The sequence below is a fragment of the Salvelinus namaycush genome, chromosome 7 (assembly GCF_016432855.1).
Source record: "Salvelinus namaycush isolate Seneca chromosome 7, SaNama_1.0, whole genome shotgun sequence".
Classification (NCBI taxonomy): domain Eukaryota; kingdom Metazoa; phylum Chordata; class Actinopteri; order Salmoniformes; family Salmonidae; genus Salvelinus; species Salvelinus namaycush.
This window is the reverse complement of record NC_052313.1, coordinates 13,737,585-13,751,201: the sequence shown is the minus strand read 5'-3', so window position 1 is coordinate 13,751,201 and position 13,617 is coordinate 13,737,585. Positions and strand designations below refer to the sequence as shown.

At 40.2% G+C, this 13,617-nt stretch overlaps 1 protein-coding gene across 1 annotated transcript; it reads left to right on the top strand.

The window, feature by feature from the left end:
• The first annotated feature begins 1,226 nt into the window (after window positions 1-1,226).
• hus1 (HUS1 checkpoint clamp component) lies at window positions 1,227-12,924 on the top strand. Its single transcript, XM_038996928.1, has 8 exons — window positions 1,227-1,385; window positions 2,117-2,244; window positions 9,856-10,032; window positions 10,864-10,971; window positions 11,141-11,215; window positions 11,441-11,540; window positions 11,691-11,819; window positions 12,244-12,924. Exons 1-8 carry the CDS (start codon window positions 1,334-1,336, stop codon window positions 12,324-12,326), a joined length of 852 nt encoding a protein of 283 aa, XP_038852856.1. The 5' UTR covers window positions 1,227-1,333; the 3' UTR covers window positions 12,327-12,924.
• Window positions 12,925-13,617: the final 693 nt, after the last annotated feature.

The window sequence follows — 13,617 nt, the reverse complement described above, 5'->3', positions numbered from 1 at the left end:
AAGCAACATCTCAAGACATCAGTCAGGAAGTTAAAGCTTGGTCGCAAATGGGTCTTCCAAATGGACAATGACCCCAAGCATACTTCCAAAGTTGTGTCAAAATGGCTTAAGGACAACAAAGTCAAGGTATTGGAGTGGCCATCACAAAGCGCTGACCTCAACCCTATGGAAAATTTGTGGGCATAACTGAAAACGTGTGTGTGAGCAAGGAGGCCTACAAACCTGACTCAGTTACACCAGCTCTGTCAGGAGGAATGGGCCAAACATTCACCCAACTTATTATGGGAAGCTTGTGGAAGGCTACCAAAAATGTTTGACCCAAGTTAAACAATTTAAAGGCAATGCTATCAAATAGTAATTGAGTGTATGTAAACTTCTGACCCACTGGGAATATGATGAAAGAAATAAAAGCTGAAATAAATCATTCTCTTTACTATTATTCTGACATTTCACATTCTCAAAATAAAGTGGTGATCCTAACTGACCTAAGACAGGGAATTTTTACTACGATTAAATGTCAGGAATTGTGAAAAACTGAGTTTAAATGTATTTGGCTAAGGTGTATGCAAACTTCCGACTTCAACTGTATGTGTAGCATTGGGGAAAGAAGCGGTATGTGCTAATTGTAGGGGTGCTCATGGGGCTAGGGATCAGAATGTCAGGTGAGAGGCAAGTTGAGGTTACCAGGGTTAGAGTGTGCTGAGGTAGTGAAGAGGTAGAGGAAGATGGGTGAAGGGGGAGGGATCCTGAGAGGAGTGGTGTGAGTAGTAGATCTGAACCAGTACAGAGGGATAGGCCAACAAGTGATATATGCTTCAGTAAGTTTGGATTTTTAGTGTTTACAGCAATGGTTATCAACTGTACTGCAACACGCAGAAAATTGAGGTTGTGGTGGCAGCTGCAGAGAAGTATTTTGGTGTACGAGATTTGACGTCAGAAGAGTTACATTGTGTGTTGAGTGGTGGTGTCCCGTCCTTTCAGGCTGTTGGCCTGAGATACGACTAGATAGATTTAGTGGAGTAGGGTGGTGGGTTTTTAATGATTTTTTCCCCAAGCAAAGTATAAGGGACTTATACTCCAGTCTAGTTGATGGCAGTAGTGCAACATTTATTGGATGCCAACCGCCGTTAAACCTCATCGAAGAAGAAGAAACGTCTCAATGCAGAGAAATGAAATAGGAACTGAAAAGGCAAAATACTTGTTTCCCAGGGAAAGTATAACAGGGCTGTACCATTGGCGCGCGGGCCAAATTGAACGTCACAACAACACTTTTTGCTCTAAACTACTCCCTAAAGAAAATATTAGATTTTTGTCAGTAAAAATTAAATTTAACATGAAGTTCCGAGCAAAAATGATTGATGTTGGTTGCCTTAACCATTTCTCACGTAAGTCTAACGTTAATACTGTAATGTTGCTCTTGTGTAGCTAGCTAGTATTAAGCATTCATTGCTAGCTAGCTAATAACGTTAGCAGCTAGACTAACAATTTGAGCAAAGTCCTTCTCTAGGCTTCACATAAAGTTGAATAATTATACCAACTACTGTTACATGCTAGCAAGCGTGTTTCACTTGCAAGAGAAAATATATGGTTGGTGCGGGTGCTGTCTGCAAAGAAGTTGGCTGTTTACTAAACTAGCCCAAAGACACTGATACAAAGATTTGTATAACTAATGTTAAACTTCATCTTTCTATCTGTGACTGATAGAACACAATTTGCCAAAGAGGATATACCATGACCAAACTTCTGACTGGGTTTTGGTTATATGGGATACAGCCTTTGTCAGAATGGACTTTTCGTGATAGAATACTTTCGCAGTAGGTTAGGTGAATTAACGTAGCAGGTAAGGGTAATTGTGTTCAGGTTGGGGAAAGGGTTAGTTAAATGCAGCAACAAAAAAATCCTTTGCTCAACGAGACGATATTTGGAAGATGACCTCGCGACTTGAGAGATTGCATGTTTATCAATTGAACCCTAAACCGACCAAGAGGTAAACAGGCAACTTCTATGCTTAAGGTCCAGACATGGTTAGAGATGGACAGAACCTCTCGTGAATTTTCTCTTGCGAGTCGAACATGCAACACTTCGTAGTATTTTACCTTTAATTTCTCCCCATCAGGTGTGGTGAATACCATCTCTAAACTAACGAAGATATGCATCCTGCGACTTACTCCAAACAACCTATATTTTGTACTGTCTGGTAAGGTAGCCAGCGGAGGAGTCGGCATGTGGTGTGAATTATCTCAGGTACATGCCCATTCAATACAATATGTCTATTTCTACCAATGAGTTGTACTTCGATAGCTCACACAATTATGTTTTTAATACTCTCAATTGTTACATGTAGGCCTATGGATTATGAATTGGACACTGTTGCCCATTATTTTAAATCTGGGATGTGAAGGGAGCAGAACAGGAACTCCAGGGAGAGGCCAGTCTGTCTGTTTCCATTATATGGAAATAACCTCTTATCCGAAAGTGAAATACTTAGTCTCGTCTCTAACATGTAGGCTCGCCATTCCGGAACAGTCCCACTCCAATCAAATCAAATTGTATTTGTCACATACTCCGAATACAACCTTATTGTGAAATGCTTACTTACAAGCCCTTAACCAACAATACCGTTTTAAGTAAATAAGCTAAAGTAAAAAAAAATACAAGAGTAACAATAAAATAACAAGGCTATATACAGGTGGTACCGGTACCAAGTCAATGTGTGGGGGTACAGGTTGGGGTAATGACCATGCATAGATGATAAACAGCGAGTAGCAGCAACGTAAAAAAGGGGCAGAGGTTCAATTAATGCAATTAATGATTAGCTGTTCAGCAGTCTTATGGCTTGGGGGTAGAAGCTGTTAAGAAGCCTTTTGGACCTAGACTTGGTGCTCCGGTATCGCTTCCTGTGTGGTAGCAGAGAGAACAGTCTATGACTAGGGTGGCTGGAGTCTTTTTTTTAGGGCCTTCCTCTGACACCGCCTGGCATAGAGGTCCTGGATGGTAGGAAGCTTGGCCCCAGTGATGTACTGGGCCGTACGCACTACCCATTCTAGCGCCTTGCGGTCGGAGGTCGAGCAGTTGCCATACCAGGTTGCGATGCAACCAGTCAGGATGCTCTCCATGGTGCAGCTGTAGAACTTTTTGACGATCTCAGGACCCATGCCAAATCTTTTCAGTCTCCTGGATGCTGGTCTTCTAGGCAGAGTTCCTCTGTCCAGTGTCTGTTCTTTTGCCCATCTTAATCTTTTCTTTTTATTGGTCAGTCTGAGATATGGCTTTTTCTTTGCAACTCTGCCTAGAATGCCAGCATCCCAGAGTCGCCTCTTCACTGTTGACTTTGAGACTGGTGTTTTGCAGGTACAATTTAATGAAGCTGCCAGTTGAGGACTTGTGAGGGGTATGTTTTTCAAACTAGACACATTAGTGTACTTGTCCTCTTGCTTAGTTGTGCACCGGGGCCTCCCACTCATCTTTCTATTCTGGTTAGAGCCAGTTTGCACTGTTCTGTGAAGGGAGTAGTACACAGCGTTGTACGAGATCTTCAGTTTCTTGGCAATTTCTTCCATGGAATAGCCATCATTTCTTAGACCAAGAATAGACTGACGAATTTCAGAAGACATTTCTTTGTTTCTGGCCATTTTGAGCCTGTAATCGAACCCACAAATGCTGATGCTCCAGATACTCAACTAGTCTAAAGAAGGACAGTTTTATTGCGTCTTTAATCAGAACAACAGTTTTCAGCTGTGCTAACATAATTGCAAAAGGGTTTTCTAATGATCAATTAGCCTTTTAAAATGATAAACTTGGATTAGCTAACACAATGTGCCATTGGAACACAGGAGTGATGGTTGCTGATAATGGGCCTCTGCACGCCTATGTAGATATTCCATAAAACATCTGCCATTTCCAGCTACAATAGTCATTTACAACATTAACAATGTCTACACTGTATTTCTGATCAAATTGATGTCATTTTAAAGGACCAAAAATGTGCTTTTCTTTCAAAAACAAGGACATTTCTAAGTGACCCCAAACTTTTGAACGGTAGTGTATATAAACGGTTGATTATCGTACACGCCACAAGGTCTGATTTCATTATTACTGAAACAGGATCCAAGTGGTATATATAAAGATCCAGTCCATTAAAAAAATTGGAGGCCTCTTACACTTCAGTGTTGTGATGCAAAAATTCTAGCTAAATGCTTGGCGCATAGAATTAAAAATGCATTGTCAGATATTATTCATCCGAATCAGACATGTATGATACATTGGAGGTAATATAAGACAAGTACTGTAAACAATAGAATATTATGAAATATAGGGGAAACCTGGCCTGGTTTTCATAGCTGATTTTGAAAAGGCTTTTGATAAAGTACGACTGGAGTTTATATATAAATGCCTGGAATATTTCAATTTTGTACAATCTCTTATAAAATGGGTTAAAGTTATGTATAGTAACCCTAGGTGTAAAATAGTAAATAGTGGCTACTTCTCAGAAAATGTTTAACTGTCAAGAGGAGTAAAATGAGGTTGTCCACTATCGGCATATCTATTTATTATTGCCATTGAAATGTTAGCTGTTAAAATTAGATCCAGCAATATTAAGGGATTTGAAATCCATGTCTTAAAAACAAAGGTGTCATTGTACGCTGATGATTCATGGTTTCTTTTAAAACCACAATTAGAATCCCTCCACAGCCTCAGAGGATCTATGATCTACTTTTTCTAACCTCTCTGGATTAAAACCAAATTATGATGTGTACTATATTACGTATTGGATCACAAAAAAATGCAACTTTTACATTACCGTGTAGTTTACCAATAAAATGGTCTGATGGGGATGTGCATATACTCGGTATACATATCCCGAAAGAAAGAAATGATCTCACTCTAATACATTTTAATAGAAAGTTAGCAAAAAATAGATAAGGTCTTGCTACCATGGAAAGGAAAATATCTGTTTATTTGTGGAAAAATCACCCTGATCAACTCTTTAGTCATATCACAGTTTACCTATTTGCTTATGGTTTTGCCTACACCTAGTGAAATTATTTTTAAATAATATGAACCAAAAATATTCAATTTTATTTGGAATGGCAAGCCAGACAAAATTAAAATGGCCTATTTATATAACAAATATGAATTCGGAGGGCAGAAATGATTAAATATTAAAGCATTAGACCTCTCACTAAAGGCATCGGTCATACAAAAGTTATACTTAAATCCGAAATGGTTCTCTAGTAAATTACTAAGAATCTCAACCCATGTTCAAGAATGGCCTTTTTTCCTTTATTCAGATTACAACTGCTCACTTTCGGTTATTTGAAAACGAAATCATCTCCAAAATATTGTTATTTTTTAAACAACCCTTAGAAAGTTGGTTGCAATTTCATTTTAATCTACCTGAAAAGACAGAACAAATAATACAACAAATATTGTGGTTAAACTCAAATATACAAATTGATTAAAACATTTTTTAATTTTTTATATAATGTTTAAAAAAGGTATTATCTTTGTAAATTATATAATAAATAGGACTGGTGGAGTTATGTCACACATGCAGCTAACACAGATATATGGAAATGTCTGCTCTCCACAAAATTATAACCAACTAATTACAGCATTAGCAGAAAAAGTAAGGAACTTGTCTGTCAGGCCTGCATTAAAGACCAAAAATTGTTAAAGAAAATTGTGATAAATAAAAATATATATACCAATTTCATTTCAGGCCCAAAAAATTTACAGCTGTGCCATATAAATTGCAAAATAGTTGGAAGAGATTCCCGATGTACCGATTCCATGGCACATGGTTTATGAATTGACACGCAAAACGACGCCGGACTCAAAACGTCAATTTTTTTTAAATTAAATTATTATACAAAAATCTTGCAACCAATAGAATGTTATATTTATGGGGATACAATCTTCCCAGCTCTGCAGATTTTGCTGCGAGGAGACAGAGTCATTAGATCATTTATTTTGGTACTGTCCATGTGTAGCTCGTTTTTGGTCACAGGTCCAGGAATGGCTGAAGAATTGCAACATTTACCTAGAACTAACGCTGCAGATAGCAATACTGGGTGATTTGAAAAGTCATAGTCAATCGATCAATAATTTTAAAAAAAATCTAAAATAATTATTATATCTTTAATTTACAATCTGTAGAAGCTATGAGAATAGAAAGGTTCAGTACTTTGTGAAGCATCACAGCACAGTTGAAAAATATATGGCAAATAGAAATCCAAAATGGATGGTGTTAAGAGATAGATGGGAGGGGTTGAATGGCGCTGAAGGGTGGGACTAATAACAACAAGATGACAAATGTAAAACATACGGGGTCTGTAAAATGTATATAGGTTCAGAAATTTTGTGAAATAGCACAGTTACAAATAGAAATCAACCTGAATGGACATCAGAAGTAGAGGAAGGCCAGGACTAAAAACAAAGTATAACGATTGTAAAATAGATTGTGTCTGTAAGATGTGTGTAGTATGTATAAACTAAAGGTAGAAGCCTAAGTGTTATTGTTTATTAGTTAACTCCAATTGGGGGAGGGGTGGTAGGTTTTGCGGGGAATAATAAAGGTATATTAAAAAAATAAAAAAAAGTGTGTAAGGTCAGTCATCCCGGAAAATTTCAAGAACTTTGAAAGTTTCTTCAAGTGCAGTCGCAAAATCCATCAAGCGCGATGATGAAACTGGCTCTCATGTGGACCGCCACAGGAAAGGAAGACCCAGAGTTACCTCTGCCGCAGAGGATAAGTACATTAGGGTTACCAGCCTCAGAAATTGCAGCTCAAATAAATGCTTAACTGAGTTCAAGTAACGGACACATCTCAACATCAGCTGTTCAGAGGAGACTGCATGAATCAGGCCTTCATGGTCGAATTGCTGCAAAGAAACCACTACTGAAGGACACCAATAATAAGAAGAGACTAGGTGGAAGAGACGAGCAATGAACATTAGACCGGTGGAAATCTGTCCTTTGGTCTGATGAGTCCAAATTTGAGATTTTTGTTGTAAGACGCAGAGTAGGTAAACAGATCTCCCCCTGTGTGGTTCCACCGTGAAGCATTGAAGAGGAAGTGTGGGGGTGCTTTGCTGGTGACACTGTGATTTATTTCGAATTCAAGGCACACTTAACCAGCATGGCTACCACAGCATTCTGCAGCGATATGCCATCCTATCTGGTTTGCGCTTAGTGGGACTATTATTGTTTTTTCAACAGGACAACGACCCAAAACACACCTCCAGCCTGTGTAAGGGCTATTTGACCAAGAAGGAGAGTGCTGGTGCTGCATCAAATGACCTGGCCTCCACAATCACCTGACCTCAACCCAATTGAAATGGTTTGGGATGAGTTGGACCGCAGAGTGAAGGAAAAGCAGCCAAAAGGTGCTCAGCACATGTGGGAACTCCTTCAAGCCTGTTGGGAAAGCATTCCTCATGAAGGAGGTTGAGAGAATGCCAAGAGTGTGCAAACCTGTCATCAAGGCAAAAGGTGGCTACTTTGAAGAATCTAAAATATAATTAGATTTGTTAAAACACTTTTTTGGTTACTACATGATTTCATATGTGTTATTTAATAGTTTTGATGTCTTCACTATTATTATACAATGTAGAAAATAATACAACTAAAGAAAAACCCTTGATTGAGTAGGTGTGTCCAAACTTTTGACTGGTACTGTCTGTCAGGGACAGGTTATTTTTGTCCAGGTGGGAAAGGACAGTGTGGAGTGCAATAGAGATTGCGTCATCTGTGGATCTGTTGGGGCGGTATGCGAATTGGAGTGGGTCTAGTGTATCTGGGATGATGGTGTTGATGTGAGCCATGACCAGCCTTTCAAAGCACTTCATGGTTACAGACGTGAGTGCTACAGGTCGGTAGTCATTTAGGCAGGTTACCTTGGTGTTTTGGGGCACAGGGACTATGGTGGTCTGCTTGAAAGATGTAGGTGTAACAGACTGGGTCAGGGACAGGTTGAAAATATCAGTGAAGACACTTGCCAGTTGGTCAGCGTATGCTCTGAATACACGTCCTGTTAATCCGTCTGTCTCTGCAGCCTTGTGAATGTTTACTTGATTTAAGGTCTTACTCACATCGGCTACGGAGAGCGTGATCACACAGTCGTCCGGAACGGGTGTTGCTCCCATGCATGCCTCAATGTCCCTTGCCACTAGGAGCGCCGCCACTGGATGAGCATTTTCTTGTTTGCTAATGAACTTACACAGCTCGTTGAGTGCAGTCTTAGTGCCAGCATCGGTTTGTGGTGGTAAATACACAGCTCTGAAAAATATAGATGGAAACTCTTATCATGAGGCGAGCAAAACCTTGAGAGTTCCTTAATATTAGATTTTGCGCACCAGCTGTTATTGACAAACAGACAACCACCCCTTGTCTTATCGGAGGCAGCTGTTCTGTTTTGCCGATGCACAGAAAACCCAGCCAACTGTATATTATACATGTCATTCATATCAAATTGTATTGGTCACATACATGTGTTTAGCAGATGTTATTGCGGGTGTAGCGAAATGCTTGTGTTTCTATCTCCGACAGTGCAATAATATCTAACAAGTAATATCTAGCAATTTCCCAACATATACCCAATACACACAAATCTAAATAAGGAATGGGATTAAGAATATATACATATGTGGATGAGCAATGTCAGAGTGGCATAGACTAAGATACAGTAGAATAGTATAGAATACAGTATAAACATATGAGATGAGTAATGCAAGATATGTAAACATTAAAGTGACTAGTGTTCCATTTATTAAAGTGGCCAGTGATTTCAAGTATATGTATATAGGCAGCAGCCTCTATGTGCTTGTGGTGGCTATTTAACAGTCTGATGGCCTTGAGATAGAAGCTGTTTTTTAGTCCAAGGTTTCTCAGTCCAAGCTTTGATGCGCCTGTACTGACCTCGCCTTCTGGATGATAGCGGGGTGAACAGGCAGTGGCTCGGGTGGTTATTGTCCTTGATGATCTTTTTGGCCTTCCTGCGACAGCGGCCGCTGTAGGTGTCCTGGAGAGCAGGTAGTTTGCCCGCGGTGATGCGTTGTGCAGACCTCACTACCCTCTGGAGAGCCCTTCGGTTGTGAGCGGTGCAGTTGCCGTACCAAGCGGTGATACAGCCCGACAGGATGCTCTCAATTGTGCATCTGTAAAAGTTTGTGAGGGGTTCAGGTGCCTCGACTTGGTGAAACATAAGATATTACAGTTTTTAATATCCCATTGGTAGGATAGTCTTGAACAGAGCTCATCCAGTTTATTCTCCAATCATTACAAGTCAGAATGTTGAAATGGTGATAACTTAATTTTAACTCACTTGACCGGTTGTCTGCCGATTTTGTCCTTATGTTGGAGGTAATCTGGGACAAAATAACCACAGGGAAGCGTTATCAACCTGCTGGTCTGTATATCGGTTTATCGCACGCGACAAACACTTGCACAATATGGCTGAGCGTAACCAAACCACAGACCGAACATTGTCCCACGCAATTAGTTGGCAAATTTCACAACCACCTCCAGCTGATTGCGAGGAAACGTGCTTTGGTCAACTACGTTCGGTTACATTCGGCTATTGTTTACATATTGTGCATGATGTGCAATGTGTCAGAAGATTGCAAATTCAAACCACAGAACCTACTGGCGACGCAAAAAGTCGGGTAAACACTTTCCTGTGGATACCCCATCTCCACCTCCTAACAGCAAAACTAACAGCATGGACAACCTGTAAAGTAAATATAATTTTATTCAACATTCTGGCTTGTAAGAGACTTGTGTTCACTGGTGTCTGCTCTATACTTATCCAACAAGTCAGCTGAGCCATTCTCTATTTGTGTTGTATTTGACCAGGCCAACTTCTTTGATGAGTATCAGCTGGAAGGTGTGGCGCCCGACGCTAATGAGATCTGCCTAGAGGTGACCCCCGAGAACCTTTCCAGGGCTCTGAGAACCTCTCAGAATGCCAAGTGTGTGAAGATCAAACTGACCAAGAAGCACTGTCCTTGTCTCACTTTCGTTGCAGAACTGGTAAGAGCTACAGCAATTATATCCAATGTGTCTGCTTCAAGGGAAAACTGTCAACATTCACTGGGCTGTGTTGAATATGATGTGTAATTCTGTTGACTATATTGTCCATGTTTGTAAGTGACTACTTTGACATGTCAAGCGGTCAGTCAGTATGTAACACTTTTCTAACAAACAGGTTTATGTTTAACACCTACAAATGAAACTATGTCTTAACCCCCCCTAAAAGCAAGACCTTCGTGGTGTTAGGTTCTAATTCTCAGAGTAAAACACTCAATGGACATTATGAAAGCTGAACCAAGTTTATTCTTCCCAGAGGATCAATACAGCTGTATTAGACAAAAACATTTTCACACAAGCACTGATATTTAACCGTTTAACCTCCTACTCGTCTGTACAAACATCGTTCTTTACTGCTAGGCAGGACACTAGTTATACGGCCATAAAGTTTTATTTCTCCCTTAAGGTGACCTGACCTGACCTCAACCCCTTTCCATCACTAATCCATGGCTCTCTCCGCCTGCCACATGTAATCGCTTCCCTGCACTCAACACATTCAAAGCTTAATTGCACACACTATATACCTTCCTCCTATAACCATTAACTTCTGGTGTAGACCCTCTAAACCTCAGCACTCCATCAGTGACATGAATATGTTTATTTTCATATTCTCAGAACCCAACAGTGGCAAAGAAAATTTCTCCAGGTAGTAAATAACTTTGAGAGGAACCAAACTTCATAGACGCAGCTCATCCTCCTAGCTGGCTGGCTAGAAGTTTGGATACGTCAGAAGTTCAGTAATTTTATCTTTCCCTGCCTCTTCTTCCTTGTTAGCCAACACTTTCCAGCGTCAGTCGTGTTGTCACCCATGACATCCCGGTGGACGTGATACCCAGAAGGCTTTGGCATGACTTCAAAGAGCCCAGAATGCCAGACTTTGACGTGAGTACCAGAGCCACTCTAGCCTGGATCCCAGTCTCGTTCTGCCGAAGCCGACTCTAAAGCAGAACCAGACTGGTATCCAAGTCCTCTAAAGTAATGCCAGTTTAACACGTCAGGTGTACTGTTATTTAATTTGTTGTAATGATAACTATATCTAAATGCTTTGCAGGTGAGCATATATTTGCCTCCACTGAAAACTATGAAAAATGTTGTGGATCGAATGAAGAATCTCTCTAACTTTCTGGTAAGAGACCGTTTACTATGAGCTCAGATAATTTTACACACGCCCCCAACATACTATGATATATTTGTTATAATATCTTCGGTGTAGGTTTAATATTTTAAAAATAAAGTAAAACATTGGAAGTCACCGGTATGTCACAATGTCCTTTAAAGTAACATAAAATAGAGCTGTTTGTAGATTGGATTATTAGCTTTCAATACAAAGTCACGTTGCCCTCTGTCCTAGGTGATGGAGGCCAACCTGAATGGAGAGATGAACCTGAAGATTGAAACTGACCTGGTGTCTGTCACCACCCACTTCAAAGACCTGGGTAATCCTCCCTGGGGTAGGTGCATCCCCTTTACTTGTGTCGTGTTCATTAAGGCACACCGTAGCAAAACCTTTTTGAAAAATCTCATGTTAGCCATGGCAACAAACTGGAGCCTGTCTCAGGGCTTTTACTAATTTCAGTCTCGTCTCTCTTGGCCCCCCTCAGGTGACGATGGTTCCCAGGGGCGCAGTCAGAGCAGGGACCCTGAGGTCATGGCCCACACCCGCGTGGACATACGCAAGCTGCAACAGTTCCTCATGGGCCAGCAGGTCAACCCCAGCAAGGCCATGTGCAGTGAGTCAACTCTCAATGACTTTTTACTAGTATTAACCATATTGACCAATCAATCAGCTCCTCTAATTTCAACGTCACCAACCCTGGTCCCAAAGACCCACAAGGTGATGCAGGCTTTTGTTCCAGCCCTAAAGTAACGATTTTCCGCACAAGACCTGCACGCCATGTATCTCTTTAGGACCAGGGTCGGTGAAGATTGGATTATACCATCTGATGACAGACAGAAAGCCTTGACTGTACCAGTGAGTTACGGTTACATCATCTTCTGTGATGCTTTATCAGATTCATCACTATATTATGAGTAATGATGTGGACATGAATTGAATTGTGTGAGAGAGGGGAAAAAATTGTTAGACTGTCATAAGAAAGATCCACTGTAAACTCCATGATTGCAGATCACTGATGAGCATTCTATTCCCACCAGATATTGTCCACAAGAGGATCATTCATTTGATTCTGCTGCACGAAGACGTGTCTCTGCAATACTTCATCCCAGCGGTGGCCTAGCAAGACAAACGTTGTCTAACACAAAAGTCAGCTGAGAAGGTTTGTTTTCTTCAGGATCAAATTGACCATCCCTCCTACTGGAGGGCTAGTGTGTAGGCATGCTTTTGATTCAACCCCATCGTAACACACCTCGTTCAGCTAATCTAGGTGCTAATGAGCAGTAGAATCAGGTGTGCTAGCTAAGGGCTGGAGAGAAAGCTTGTAGGAGGGTAGCTCTCCAGGAGGGATGGGCGATCCTAGACTACACATTCCATTCATTTGAGAAGTTGTGGTTGATTAAGATTACATGAAAACGTGTGAAAAGCTTGTAAATCAACACTGCCGTCATGCACTTCCAAAAGTATAACTTATTCTCAGTGGAAGCTCGAATTTCATCTTTAAAATGTAAAAGGTGTACTCTTAGACCTCGAACAAAGTTTGTGTATTATAGTTTAGTATTTGATTTAATACGCTTACAAATCTCAAGGCCTTAAATGTATTGTCTATGTATGTTGCTACTGTATTGTTGTACATAGTTTAATAATTCCACTCAAGATGTAGCTACACGCTCAGCCTTCATGCATTGTATGTACTGTTGATAAAAACATTTTTTTTTAAATTGTTAGAACACTTGTGTTATTTGTAGTGAAAAATGTGTTCAAGTCATTGCATATAGTAATATAGAGGCATATTGAAGGATAGGGACACTTAAATGACCCCTTGCAAAAGATGTGCTACCAGTCTGTACAATGCATGGTATCTTGTAATAGCATAGGCATAGTTTGGTGGCAGTTAGGTTGGGTTTCGATAGTGCAAAAAATTAAATAACCACAAGATTATTTTGCAAAGGAAATAATTTGTCTTTTTTTGGGTCCCTAGATTAATTTGAATATGACTATTGTTGTTTTTAGATGGTTGCGTACACATTTGGTGCTGGACACACAGATGGACCTTAGACATACACAAAGAGATTACTGGAAAATGGGAAATGCTTATTTTGATTGGATTGGAAGATGCTTGTTTTTTATTTTTTTTATTTAACCAGGTAGGCCATTTGAGAACAAGTTCTCATTTACAACTGCGACCTGGCCAAGATGAGGCAAAGCAGTGCGACAAAAACAACAGAGTTACGCATGGGATAAACAAACGTACAGTCAATAACACAATAGAAAAATCTGTATAAAGTGTGTGCAAATGAAGTAAGGAGGTAAGGCAATAAATAGGCCAATAATGGCGAAGTAATTACAATTTAGCAATTTACACAGGAGTGATATAACGTACGCTAACCCCATTCCGTACAAATGTGAGTTTA